The 13,648-nt window shown below is 44.4% G+C and overlaps 2 protein-coding genes across 18 annotated transcripts in view; one reads left to right on the forward strand and one right to left on the reverse strand.

Moving 5' to 3' along the window:
- Window positions 1–9,838, reverse strand: part of MTRF1 (mitochondrial translation release factor 1) — a 73,204-nt gene extending 63,366 nt beyond the window's left edge. For 9 of the 10 annotated variants that reach the window (XR_010409989.1, XM_054506345.2, XM_054506342.2 and 6 more), the window contains exon 1: window positions 9,661–9,838. The gene's annotated coding sequence lies outside the window, so the exon portion shown is untranslated. Of the gene's footprint in view, window positions 1–9,054; window positions 9,185–9,660 lie in introns of those variants that run through there. The other variant, XM_064586041.1, reaches the window with a different exon arrangement.
- NAA16 (N-alpha-acetyltransferase 16, NatA auxiliary subunit) overlaps window positions 9,249–13,648 on the forward strand; it is a 74,472-nt gene continuing 70,072 nt past the window's right edge. For 2 of the 8 annotated variants that reach the window (XM_064586036.1, XM_064586038.1), the window contains exon 1: window positions 9,258–9,549. In XM_064586036.1, coding sequence (XP_064442106.1) covers window positions 9,496–9,549 — 54 coding nt within the window. In that variant the 5' untranslated portion in view covers window positions 9,258–9,495. Of the gene's footprint in view, window positions 9,550–13,648 lie in introns of all 8 variants that reach the window. The other 6 variants (XM_045869522.3, XM_045869523.3, XM_064586039.1 and 3 more) reach the window with 5 other exon arrangements.

Genomic DNA, 13,648 nt, shown 5'->3' on the forward strand with positions numbered 1-13,648 from the left:
TGAAGATGAAGATGTGAGGAGGAAGCAGAGGTCAGATGAGAGAGAATCTATGGTGTTGGCTTTGAAAATGGAAAAAAGGGCCACAAGCCCAGGAACATAGGTGGCCTTGAAAATGAATTGAAGGAAGCTGGTCAAGTATCCACGGAAACTAGCTGCGGGACGCAGTTTAGCGTAGTGGCTAAGTGCAGGAGCTTCAGCAAGGTGGCCCTTACTTCTCAATTTTGTAATTTAGTGCAAATTTACTTTTTTTTTAAACTTCAGTTCTCATTTGTAAAAGTAGGATAATGGTATTTTTGTCATAGGGTTTTCATGAGGATTAAATACAAAATAGCACATTACATATAATGCCTGGACCAGAGTAAGTGTTTAATAACAGTTATTATGAAACGATTACAGTAATTTATTTATTTAAGTAATCTCTACCCCCAACATGGGGCTCAAACTCACAACTCCAAGATCAAGAGTCAGGTGCCCCTAAATGATTACAGTAATTAAGAAGAGAAGAGAGAATAAGGAAAGAGCAGTAAAATCTCCAAAGGAGGTAGAAATGTATTCCCTTCTAAGCATAGTTGGAGGAATTAATTCTGCAAAGGCCAGAAGGCACTGTTTCTGCTGAGAAGAGAAGAAAGAAGAAAATAATGGGTGCAGATGGGTGCTCAACCACTGTGAGTTGAAATGAGTGAATAGACAGGGAGATAATGGTGTGATCCAGACACTGGCAAGTGAGATGCAACTGAAGAATAGGTGTATGGAGGATAGAAGAGGGGGTGAGTGAACCTAGATCCCCTGCATCTTGAAGAGTGAATGGCACTGACAAAGGAATCAACAAATGTTTGTTTAAAGAGTGATAGGAGATTGTCATCAGATTGTCCCCAAAAGAATCTGATTGGAGTCACCACCATCAGAAATTATAGATGTATATAGAACAACCCTCTGAGAGCTATAGCTTTTGGCTTCCTACTAAAGGCAGGATGCTGGAGCTTCGGTGCAATGGCAAAAAGACTTCTCTCAAGGGGCGCCTGGGTGGCTCAGTTGGTTAAGCGTCTGACTCTTGATTTTGGCTCAGGTCATGATCTCAGGGTCATGGGATCGAGCCCGGCATCGGGCTCCACACTCAGCATGGATCCACTTGTTCTTCTCCCTCTGCTCCTCCCCACACACTCTCTCTCTCCCAAATAAATAAATAAGTAAATGAAGACTTCTCTCAATGTTACACTGGCAGACTACTAATCCCACAAGCTGGGATCTCACCTCCAATAACAGGTATACCATGCCTACTGTAGGAAGTCTCCTTAGAGTTCAAAAGAATATTGGCAAATCTCTTGTAATTTAAAAATAATTAGAAAAATAAGAGTTGATTCCTGGAATTTCTGATTTGAGATGTAGGGCAAGTGTCGCTGATTCAAAATTCGGTCAAAACCCTCTAGGCCTTGAAAAATGTATAATGACATGTATCTACAGTTATAGTATCATACAGAATATTCTCACTGCCCTAAAAATCCTCTGTGCTCGGGTGCCTGGGTGGCTCAGTTGGTCAAGCGACTGCCTTCGGCTCAGGTCATGATCCTGGAGTCCCTGGATCGAGTCCCGCATCGGGCTCCCTGCTTGGCGGGGAGTCTGCTTCTCCCTCTGACCCTCCCCCCTCGCATGTGCTCTCTCTCTCATTCTCTCTCTCTCAAATAAATAAATAAAATCTTTAAAAAAAAAAATCCTCTGTGCTCTGTCTATTTATCCCTCCTTCCCCCAATCCCTGGCAATCATGGATCTTTTTACTGTCTCAATAGTTTCATCTTTTCTGGAATGTCATATAGTTGGAATCATATAGTATGTGGCTTCTTTCACTGAGTGATATGTATTTAAGATTCTTCCATGTCTTTTCATGGCTCGATAGCTCATTTCTTTTTTTTTTTTTAGATTTTATTTATTTATTTATTTGAGAGAGAGAATGAGAGAGAGAGAGAGCATAAGATGGGGGAGGGTCAGAGGGAGAAGCAGACTCCCCGCTGAGCAGGGAGCCCGATGCGGGACTCGATCCCGGGACTCCAGGATCATGACCTGAGCCGAAGGCAGTCGCTTAACCAACTGAGCCACCCAGGCGCCCGCTCATTTCTTTTTTAGTGCAGAATAATATTCCATTGTCTGGATGTACCATAGTTTATCAAAGGCTAGGATTTTGAATCATCCACACGGATATTGGAATCATAGTAGATGGATACTATGAGTGAAGTTGAAAGTACTGTCAGTTGGCAAATGAACAAATGAAGGAAAGTGACCAAGATGAAAAGAAGAAGAGAATGATGGAGTTGGTGGTTATAGACTCAAAATAAATTTCCTTTTCCTTAAATAAAGGTGAAGTCTTATGATTTGGGAGAGGTAGTGGGATGGGAAAAAATGCTGATTCTCCCCCCACCAACACCTACGGTATGTGAGGAGAGGAAGATGCAAAATGAGAGACAAGGTCCTTGGTGAAGGGTTGGGTAGCAGTTCAAACGAGGAGGAAGAGAGTGGTCAGTAAAGGGGTTGAGGATGAAGCCCAGTGGAAAGTATGGCCCAGAGAACAGTAGGAGGAGGAGTTTGCAGAGAAAGCAGAGAGCCAAAAAACCAACATGCATACAACAGAAGTGAGATGCCTGGAGTGGCGTAAATCTGGCAATGGTTTTGAGAGAACTCTGTGTCATGATGTTTCTGTGCTGACCCAGAGGCTTTAAATGATGCCAATTCTACACCACATCCACTGTTTGTGGGCCTATCAGCACTCTGTGGCTTTTACCTAGGGTTCCAAATTGAATTTTGGTGACAAGGGTTTTTTGTTTGTCTTTGTGCCTTATTTAAATTTAACCTCAAGATGAATGGGAGGCATGTTTAAGCCTGGATTAGGATGGAATGGCTTGAAGCAGTGGTTCTCAACTCTGGTTGTATATTATGATCATCTGGGAAGACTTTTTAAAACCCAACCTCCACCCCACCCTAACTGAATCAGTATTTCTGGAGGTAGGACTTGGGCATCAGTTTTTTAAGCTTTTTTTTTTTTTTAAGATTTTATTTATTTATTTGACAGAGGGAACACAAGCAGGGGGAGTGGGAGAGGGAGAAGCAGGCTTCCCACCGAGCAGGGACCCCGAGGTAGGGCATGATCCCAGGACCCTGGGACCATGACCTGAGCTGAAGGCAGATGCTTAATGACTGAGCCACCCAGGCACCCCAGTTTTTTAAGCTTCTTAATGTGATGCAAAAGTGCAGCCAAGGTGGACAACCATTGCCTTCAGACAACTTACAATTTATAAAACATAAAACAGTTAAGACAAAGGCCTAAAAGAAGGACAAAGTGCTATGTAAATTTATAGAAAAGAGAGATCAGATCCACTGGAAAGACTTAGAAAGATTTTACGAAAGTCCTGACATTTGAGATGAAGGATTAAAAAAAAAAAAAAAAAAACAGGCACTGAAAGAACAATCTCTAATTATTAGGTTGAGCAAGAGTATGGAGTTTAGAAAACCCTGGACCTGTTACAGCCACTGGTTCCCCTGCTATATAAGGTAATTGTAGGAGCAAAGGGAAAGAAAAACCTGGGAATAGACTGAGTTCTAGATAACGGGGAGCCACTGAAAAGTTTTGATATAATAAAACAAAAGTTTTGATACACTGAGAGACCCATTTAGATTTTTGGATAGAAACAACACATGGACATATCTAGAAGCAATGTGCAAAATGAAATGGTGAGAAGAGTCTGAAAGTGAGGCACCAGTTAGGGATTTTTGCAATATTTAGTTTTAAGGTGGAGAGGGAATGAAAATCAGGGGAGGAAAGGAAGAAACGCGACAGATTTAGCATCTAAATGACTAGGCAACTTGGATGTGAGGAATAATGAAGAAGAGTCAAGGTGATCAGAGAATTTTAACTACAGGAGTGCCGTCATTAACAAAAATAGAGAAGTCAGGACTTGGTTTGATGGGAAGGTTAAGTTTTATTTTTATGTCCAAGTAGAAAATGCTTGGAAGACCCGTAGATGGAGCTCTTTCACAAAAAAGTGGGAATAAAGGCTAGGAGATCAAAAGAAGGCTTGAAACTAGAGACAAGATTTGAAATCGGTTTGGTGCAAATATGGAAGCTATGGGAGCAGGAGGATTTATTAATTCTGCTGGTTTTGCTGGTGAGTAGCAGGTACTCGATGAACACATTTGAAAAAGAAAGCAGAGTTGTCTAGACAACCAATGTTTAGGAGAAGGAAGAAGAGTTGATGGAGGACCCACAGAGTGACTGGGAAGAGGAGAAAACCCAGGATTCTTCAGGGTCTTGGTGACCTAAGGCGGAAAAGTTAAGGAGGACAGTGTGGTCCACCACGGACTGAAAAAAATCTTTAAGAGTTGGCTGCTAGGTGATCCTTAACATGTAAGCTTCATGAGGGTGGATGTTTTTGTTTGTTAGAAGACTGCTTGTCACATTGTGCTCAGTAATTAAGTATTGAACAAATGCATTCTTGAGATTTCAGGCAACATTTTCAGAAGACTGTTGGAGGCAGAAGCCAAATCTTAAGGAACAAATAGAGTTACCATTTTCCCAGAAAAAACCTCATTATCTTTCTTGTCCATTTTCCATAGGGAGTCAGACTGACCTTTTAATTGTGTGTGTGTTTAAGTAGGCTTTATGCCCAATGTGGGGCTTCAGCTCATGACCCAAAGATCAAGAGTTGAATGCTCTATGGACCGAGCCAGTCAGGCACCCCCAGGGTGACCTTTTATTTTTTTTAAGATGTTATTTATTTATTTGAGAGAGGACGCGTGCGTGTGTGTGTGTGTGTGTGTGCGCACAAGCAGGGAGAGGGGCAGAGGGGTTGAGAGAGAGAGAATCTCAAGCAGACTCCATGCTGAGCGTAGAGCCGGAAATGGGGCTTGATCCCTTGACCCTGATTATCATGACATGAACAGAAACCAAGAATCAGACGCTTAACTGGCTGTGCCACTCAGGTGCCCGAAGAGTGACCTTTTAAAAAATAAATCAGATCATGCCACTTTCCTGCTTAAGGTGCTTCGATGGCTTCCTGCTGAACTTAGGATCAAACCAAACCAAACCACATTGCCGGAGATGGCCATCCCTGCACAAACTGGCCTATGTTTTCAACTGAACCGCTTTTCATCTCATAACTGAAGTTCTTACCTGTCCCTTTTATGCCTTGACCATGCTCATCTTGTCCCTGCATTAGGGCACTTGCATGTGGCTCCCTTCAGCTAGAATACGCTGTCCCAGCTTTTTCCTTGTTAACTCACTTCTCATTCTTTAGGTCTGTTCACATGTTATCACCTCCCCAGAGGTCATTCCTGAGTACGTGGTTTAAAGTAGTCCTTCCCTCAAACCCCACTGCCCTCACATGACCTTGTTTTATTTCCTCCCCAGGACTTCCCAGTCTGGGAGGATCTTTTTTTTTTTTTTTATACACAATAATATTTTTTTATACACAATAATATTATTAAGGGTTATTTATTTCAGAAACTATCCACAATATGTTATTTTTTTATTATGTTATGTTACTCACCATACATTACATTATTAGTTTTTGATGTAGTGTTCCATGATTCATTGTTTGCGTATAACACCCAGTGCTCCATTCAGTATGTGCCCTCCTTAATACCCATCACCGGGCTAACCTCTCCTTCCACCCCCCTCCCCTCTAGAACCCTCAGTTTGTTTCTCAGAGTCCATAGTTTCTCATGGTTCGTCTCCCCATCCGATTTTCCCCCTTCATTCTTCCCTTCCTGCTATCTTCTTCCTTTTTTTTTTAGCATATAATTTGTTTCAGAGGTACAGGTCTGTGGTTCAACAGTCTTACACAATTCACAGCGCTCACCATAGCACATACCCTCCCCAATGTCTATCACCTAGCCACCCCATCCCTCCCACCCTCCACCACTCCAGCAACCCTCAGAATGAAATCTTGCCATTTGGAATGACTGGATGGGAGGACCTTGTTAATTTATTGTTAGAATACAAGCTATATAAGGAGGGAGAAAATGCAAACAGCAGGGGGAGCAACTGAAGAATAAAAGTTCAGGAAAAGCCAGGCGCCTGGGTGGCTCAGTTGGTTAAGCGACTGCCTTCGGCTCAGGTCATGATCCTGGAGTCCCGGGATCGAGTCCCGCATCGGGCTCCCTGCTCGGCAGGGAGTCTGCTTCTCCCTCTCACCCTCCCCCCTCTCATGTGCTCTCTCTCAAATAAATAAATAAATAAATCTTAAAAAAAAAAAAAAAAAGTCAGGAAAAGCCAAAGGAGATGGGATCGAGTTCCAGGGAGGAATGAAGTACTCTTGCTTTCTCCAAAACTAGACACATTAGGGAATCTGAGGTGTAATGCATTATGCAACCTGATGAGTTCTTTTCCCATCAGCCTCTAATTACATGATGCAATTGGTTGTAGGCATAGCAGCGAACTATGTCAGCAAGTTCTATAAGATATGCTGTGTATATGGGCTGGAGGTCATCCTTTTCTAGATTCTTTTTTCCTTGAGTCTACTAAGCTTAGCAAGAGAATCACTGGCCCATATCATATATGCAAAAAGGTCTTCATAGATGTTGTTGCTATTATTTTACCGTATGCATAATTCTAAAGGAGGTACACCCGGCCTGAAGCACCAGGAAGCAACATTTGGTGGAGGCCCACGATGCCCCCAACCGGGCTTCAGCATTCTTCCTGAGAGATAGTGAACTCAGATTTACAATGCATGTGGGTTTTTTTTTTTTATTTTTTTCCTGTGGGCTTAAAAATGATAAAGCATTACATTCATACAATCCTGCTCTGAAAGATTACAATAATATTATTATAACCTCATTTTCTGCTGAAAGGTAGAAATAAGATTTGCTCCAGACTAAACAGGAAGTCAGTAATAAAATTATAACCACTGGTTAATCCAGGCTTTCTGACTGTGCATGCATTACATTCTTTACACACTCTAAGACTTACGCTGACAACTACCAGCAACACTATTGGCATTCTTTTTTTTTTCTTTAAAGATTTACTTACTTATTTGAGAGAGAGAGAGTGCGTATGCGTGCACAGGAGGGAGAGGGAGAGAGAAACCCAAGCAGACTCCCTGCTGAGCATGGAGCCCAATGTGGGGCTTGATCTCACCACCCTGAGATCATAACCTAAGCCAAAACCAAGAGTCTGACACTTAACGGATTGAGCCACCCAGGCGCCCCCACTATTGGCATTCTTTTCAAGGCTTCACCTCTCCCCTCACTCCCACCCTAATGTAGACAACCAGGTATGCATGCTTCACATGTCATGGTGCCTGCAAGGCAGATGAGAAAAATATTAAAGATGAATGTTTATAACTACCCACTTCTCAGTGTTTGGTTTTGCAGGTTTCCTTTGCATTGCTGGGAGATGCTGGGAGGCTGAGGAAGGGAAGTTGGCAGTGGGTGGGAAGCTGAGTGCAAATGAAGAACCAGCACCAGCGGCCTGATTTAGGGGCCGGGCCATGGTGAAGATCCAGCAGCTACCACAGAGAATGGAGACAGTTAATGATTTGTAATGAGTCAGGCTGTACTAGGTCCACGGAAACTTTCCTAAAAGATAAACATTACTTGCCTCCAAAATATTTACAGTGGGCACTATGCTTTTTTTCCACCTTTTTTTTTTTTCAATTTGTCATTTTGAAATCGGCCTTGAGGTGAGGTAGAATAGCTTGACCCAGCGGACTGAGGTACATTCCAGAAAAGTCCATGTCCAAGGAGAGTCATTGGGTGAGGACTATGGACGTGGCTGGGTATGAGGGTGCTGAGAGCGCCCTCTGCCCAGCTCTGTTGTCTAGAAGACTACCGCCAACCACTTCAGGTACAGCTCAGCTAAATTCCCATGAAGCTCTCCTTGCCAATTCCTCTCTAGTACCTTGAGGAGCCTGGGGTCTGTCCAGAACACACAGGGCCCTCTGAACCTACCCCCCTTTTAATAACAGTCCTGTCTCTATTTTATTTTTCTAATATATACATGTGTATATAAAATCTCTACATCTGACATGGGGCTCGAACTCACAACCCGAGATCAAGAGTCACATCGTCCACCGACTGAGCCAGCCCTTCCCTATTTTAAAAGACTTCTCGGCCTTTTGGCTAGGATCAAGTGTAAAAGACTCCTGTGATACCTTCTTCCATCTCCAAACAAACTCATGCTAAAGGGAAGCCCCAATAAGCCCCAACCCAGCTCTGATTACAGCCCATTCAATGCACTTACGCTTCAAATCCTCTGTAGTCACACAAATATGACCAAATTAAGATCCGGAACATGTATAAATAAGTTTATGCACCTAATATTTACATAGTTTAATATTAATTAAACCTACATTGTATGCATGGCTGTGCTTGCCATCGATGGATATGCCTATCTTTAGTCTAGACTCACACATTTCTATCACCAGGCTACGTTTTGGGTATGACAGCGTCCCAGAGTTGGAAGGTCCTGGGTTTGAATATTGTTTCTCTCATTATTATATGGCTTGTATGAAGGGGAACCTTCGGAGGAGAAAGGGTAGGTAGACTTGGAGACTCAGTGGCCCCATAAAACCATCATAATTTTCACCGCCAATGGTAGGCTGTTCTGAACTGCGGGCAGTATTTTTTTGACATTTCTTTTTTTTTTTTTTAAGATTTTATTTATTTATTTGAGAGAGAGAGTGAGAGAGAGAAAGAGCACAAGAAGGGGGAGCAGGAGAGGGAGAAGCAGACCCCCCGCCGAGCAGGGAGCCCGATGCGGGACTCGATCCCGGGACTCCGGGATCATGACCTGAGCCGAAGGCAGCCGCTTAACCAACTGAGCCACCCAGGCGCCCTTTTTCTGACATTTCAAACAAGCTCTCACGTTAGTCCATTTCAAGGCCCGTCCAAGGGCCACACATACGTTGTGAATCTGTCTTGGGTCCGCACTGGAAAGAGAAGGCTTTTCTCAAAGTCTAAGTGGAGGAGAAAAGAGGGAAAACAAGTTTCGTCCTGAATCAAGAATTTACTTTGAGCCCAAGCACTGTTTAAGTTCCCGCGTGGAGAGAAACCAAAAAAAGTCTGACTCACATTCTGTCGGGCCGCAAGCTTAGCAATCAGCACAGAACAATCAGTGACTTAGGAGGGGCGCCGAGGGGCCGGTGACAGAAGCGACCAGACACTCCGCACGCCGCGGTGCCAGCCGCCCGCAGTCCCCCGCCGCCTCTGGCCGCGGGGCGCCCGGCGCAGGCGCAGGCGCACACCGCCCCGCTCGAGGGGACGGGCTCCGGCTGCCATCTTGCTGCGCGCGGGAGCCGCCGCCGCTCGCCGGTCCGCAGGGCGGGAGCCGAGCGTGTCCAGTCCGGATCGCGGTCCCCTTCCACTGCCAGCCCTGCCCAGCGGCCTGCCCGGCCCCAGCTCCAGGCCATGAACTGACCCATCGCCCGCTGCCCGACTCTTAGCAGCGGCCCGCCCCGGTGCCCACCCCCGCGAAACGCAGCGCCCGGGCACCCGTCCTCCCCGCCGGCCGCGATGCCGAACGTGCAGCTGCCGCCCAAGGAGAGCAACCTTTTCAAGCGCATCTTGGTGAGTGGCCGAGGCCGCGCTCCCGACCCTGCGCGGTGCGGCGAGCGCCTGGCGGCGGCGGCGCTCCCACCAGCCGGGCTCGGCCCGGTCCGGGCTCCGTTCTTTGTTTACCTCCGAGCCGGGGCGACCTGAGCTCTCGCCTCGGCCGGCCGCCCCTCCGCGCGCTTCGTCCCTCTGCGGCCGCTCGCCGCGCCCCCGCCGCGCCCCGCAGTCCCTCTGGGCCAGGGCGCGTCGGCCCGGGGGTGAGCCCCGTGGCCTCCGCGGCTCTCTGAGGCCGGACTCGCGACCTCTGCACCCCCCGCCCCGCCCATCCTCCCGTGTGTTTCTTTTCCCCTCGGCCGGGTGTTCATTCACTGCTTCGTGCTTAACCCATTGCACAGAGCGCGCCGGTATCTGCTAAAGATGGGGCGATCGTATGGTGGAGTGGGGCTCCGACTTATACCGGTGATGGGAAAATTAAACCCTGGGAAGCCAAGCCTCCCTTCGCGAGAGACTTTGCTCGTTTTTGGTGTACTGTACTTGCCTTCTTTAAGAAGCGAATAAGCGACTTGAACTGCATTTCCAAGTTACAAAGTCGAACACCGCTCTTGGGTCGCTTTGAACTCGTTCAGGTCCTGACTCGGCAAAGTCGCGCGGACTGGCTGATTTTACTCTGGAGGGGAGCCTTTACTTTGTTTCCAAGCAGAAACCTGAATAATGACCCGGTCGAGATGGCCGCTGCCGGCCGGGAAGGTTTTCCGTAGATTGTGTGCCAGTGTCCCCGGTGCCTTCCCTTGTTTCCCAGGTCCCGTTCTTCCAGGGAGGAGAGGCAACATGCCTTTGCTTTTCTCAGCAGGCACTGGAGACTGTGGATTTTAAACTGCTGTTGTACGTAGTGTTTTTTTCTAGTCTGTCATTTCATCTGAATATAAGCGTTTAGATTTTAAGAGTGAATTTATGATTTAGAGCTTGTGTCGGTTATATGACTGTATGCTTACCTTTTCTATAAATAAAATACTAAGTTTAGAATAGTTTTAAATGTTACCGATGGTAGGTAGGAATTCATAGCAGCTGTTCGGTTTCCAGCCAATAGAAACTTCATGCTTCTTCAAAATGTTAAAAAGATACTTAGTAGATGGGATTAACATTTTAAGTCTTAATTTTATATGGTACTTAGTGTTGAGCGAATAATGAGACAAGTTTAAAAACAAAAAAATTCTAATTAAAGCATTGTGGCAGATTGCTTCATTGGGCGTTTTGTATATTTTTTGTTATTTTAGTTTCGTTTTTTCCATACCCTTATTTTTTCACAGGGTGGATTTGGAGAAGTGAACTTTTTGCCCCCTTCAGGCTCATCTATAAGTTGTTGGTTGGATTTAAGTACATTTGGCATTATCCCTAAAGGATGACAGAACACTTATTTTCACTCTATCTGGGTATTTTCTCGTTCAAATCGTGTTATCAGTAGATTATAAAAAAACAATTACATGACTTATTATACTCTAGTTACAAAAAGTTACAGCTGCTGCTGAGTTAACTTTATCCCTAAATAAATTGGGAAATGCTAAACATGTTTTTCTCTGGGTATGTAATAATTATTATAAGGTTACATGAATTTAGGAGGGTGCTGCAAAAGTGAGTGATTTTAGCATCTCACCATAAATGTGGGTAGAATTTTGCTACAATAACTCCCTGACAAAATCTCTATTAAAATTATTTTTCAAGTTTGGTTGGTGGACCAAAGTGCTCTGCCACCAATAGTAAATTTTTTTTTTTTTTAGGTTATTTTATTTTATTTTACTTGAGAGAGCTCACTCCCATGCATGAGTGCAGGAGGGGGGGTGGGGTAGAGGGAGAGGGGGATGGAGACTCCCTGCTGAGTAGGGAGCCCAAGCTGCAGGGCTCCATCCCAGGATCCTGAGATCATGACCTGAGCTGAAGGCAGATGCTTAAACAACTGAGCCACCCAGGTGCTCCCCCCGCCGAGTATTCATTTTTTTAAAAATGAACTATGAATGTACTTAAACACATCCATACAAATTTAGTAGCTAGCTTATTACATGTTCTGCACGGCTTGTACATGCCTGTCTTATTCCCCAAACTGGCTATTAGCTTTAGGTTTTGTTGAATTTTGGAGCTACTCCATGCTTTCTTTTGCCAATGAAACAACCAAACCCAGGAATGGTAAATGATTAAGTGTCTGAGGTTCTCTGGTTAGTAGCAAAGTTGAAACTAGAATCTAATTTTGTACTAAGTATATATTCCTTTAAATATATACTTTTTTTTAAACCTGTGTACTTGCTTGCTAGGGACCGACAACATGGTTTGAATTAGGGCTCTGATACATATTAGCTCTGTAAACTCAGTAACTGTGTGCCTCACTCTCTCCATCTGAATTGGAGAGAACCTGTATTTCATAGGCTCTCCTGGGATTTAAATAAGGCTTAAGTGAATGGTACCTGACACTAGTAATTGCTCCCCCAAAGTATTAACAATTATTATTACTACATATTGGTAGTATGATTATTAGTATTTCCAGATCACTTGGTAAGTCAGAAAAAACCCATATTTCTCTTTTTTTTTAAAGATTTTATTTATTTATTTGACAGAGAGAGAGAGAGCACAAGCATGGGGAGCGGCAGGCAGAAGGAGAGGGAGAAGCAGGCTCCCCATTGAGCAAGGAGCCTGACGTGGGGCTCGATCCCAGGACCTGGGATCATGACCTGAGCCTAAGGCAGTCACTTAATCAACTGAGCCACCCAGACACCCCTCATATTTCTCTTCTTTTCCTGTTTGCCAGTGGTTCCTTCTGCTTGTTTTTCTTCTTGTCATTTGTCAGATGAACTCCTATAGTCAACACTATTTTTAATTTTAATTTTATTTTTAAAGATTTTATTTGAGAGAGAGAGAAAACACGAGAGAGAGTGTACAAGCAGGGGGGAGGGGCAGTGGGAGAGGGACAAGCGTAGTCCCCACTGAGCAGGGAGCCTGACATGGGGCTCCATCCCAGGACCCTGAGGTCATGACGTGAGCCGAAGGTGGACGCTTAACCGACTAAGCCACCCAGGTGACCCTTTATTTTTATTTTAAATATTTTAGGAATGGGAATATATTCAGATGATTCGAAATTCAGGTTTCTCTCCCATCCTTGTCTCCCAGCTACTAGGTTCCCTTCCCCAGATGCAACCAAGAAGCCTCAATTTAAACATTTTTTTCTATGAACTCTTTTCTAATTCTCCCCTCCACATTCCACCCCTGCTGCAAAGATTAACCACCTCCTCCTTCTTTGCTGGTACTGTTTTGCTTTAAACCTCGTAGACTATTTTTTGAGCAGTCCTAATTTGTGTAGACCCTGAGGATGCAGCAACGTTTAAAATAGACAAGATCTCTGTTCTCATGGAGCTCATACAGTCTGGTGAGGAAGATAGACACTAAGTAAGTAATCAAGTAAGAATTTCAGAGAATGATAGTGCTGTGTAGAAAATGGAATAATGTGATAGAGAATATGTGTGTGGGGCGGTGGGAGGCTGGAAGTATTAGATAGAGTGGTCAGGCAGGTGATATGTGAAATTCTGCTGGTAAGGAAGATCTGGGGAAGAACATTTCAAGTAGAAGGAACACACATGCAGAGGCCCTGAGGTGGGCACAAACTTGGCATGTTGAGTACTAGAAAGAAAACCCATGGCAACATAAGAGGGAGGGTAAATAGAAGATGATGAGATGTTCTTGTGATTAGTGGCTGTGGTAGACAGGTGCTGATTACTTAGCAAGTGGTATTTAGGAAGAAAGGTGTTGCTCACACTTGTATTAGCCTAGTGATGGAAAGATCATGGTCTTTGGAATCAGACCAGAGTTTGCAAGTAGGCTGAGGTATTTATAAGCAAATTTTATGAACTCTTAAAATTTCAATTTTTGCATCTGTAGGGAGGAGGTAATGACACCTACCTTGAGGGACACCTATGAGATATATAACAAGTTTTATCTGGACACGTAGTAGTTGCTTGTGTGTGTGTGTGTTTGTGTGTGTGTGTGTGTGTATGTGTGTATGCCTTGGTTCAGTTCTTTTTTTTTTTTAAGATTTTATTTATTTATTTGAGAGAGAGAAAATGGGAGAGAGAGA

This window comes from Mirounga angustirostris, unplaced genomic scaffold, assembly GCF_029215605.1.
Source record: "Mirounga angustirostris isolate CCGP_5_RB_7025 unplaced genomic scaffold, mMirAng1.0.hap1 SCAF_3, whole genome shotgun sequence".
NCBI classification, from domain to species: domain Eukaryota; kingdom Metazoa; phylum Chordata; class Mammalia; order Carnivora; family Phocidae; genus Mirounga; species Mirounga angustirostris.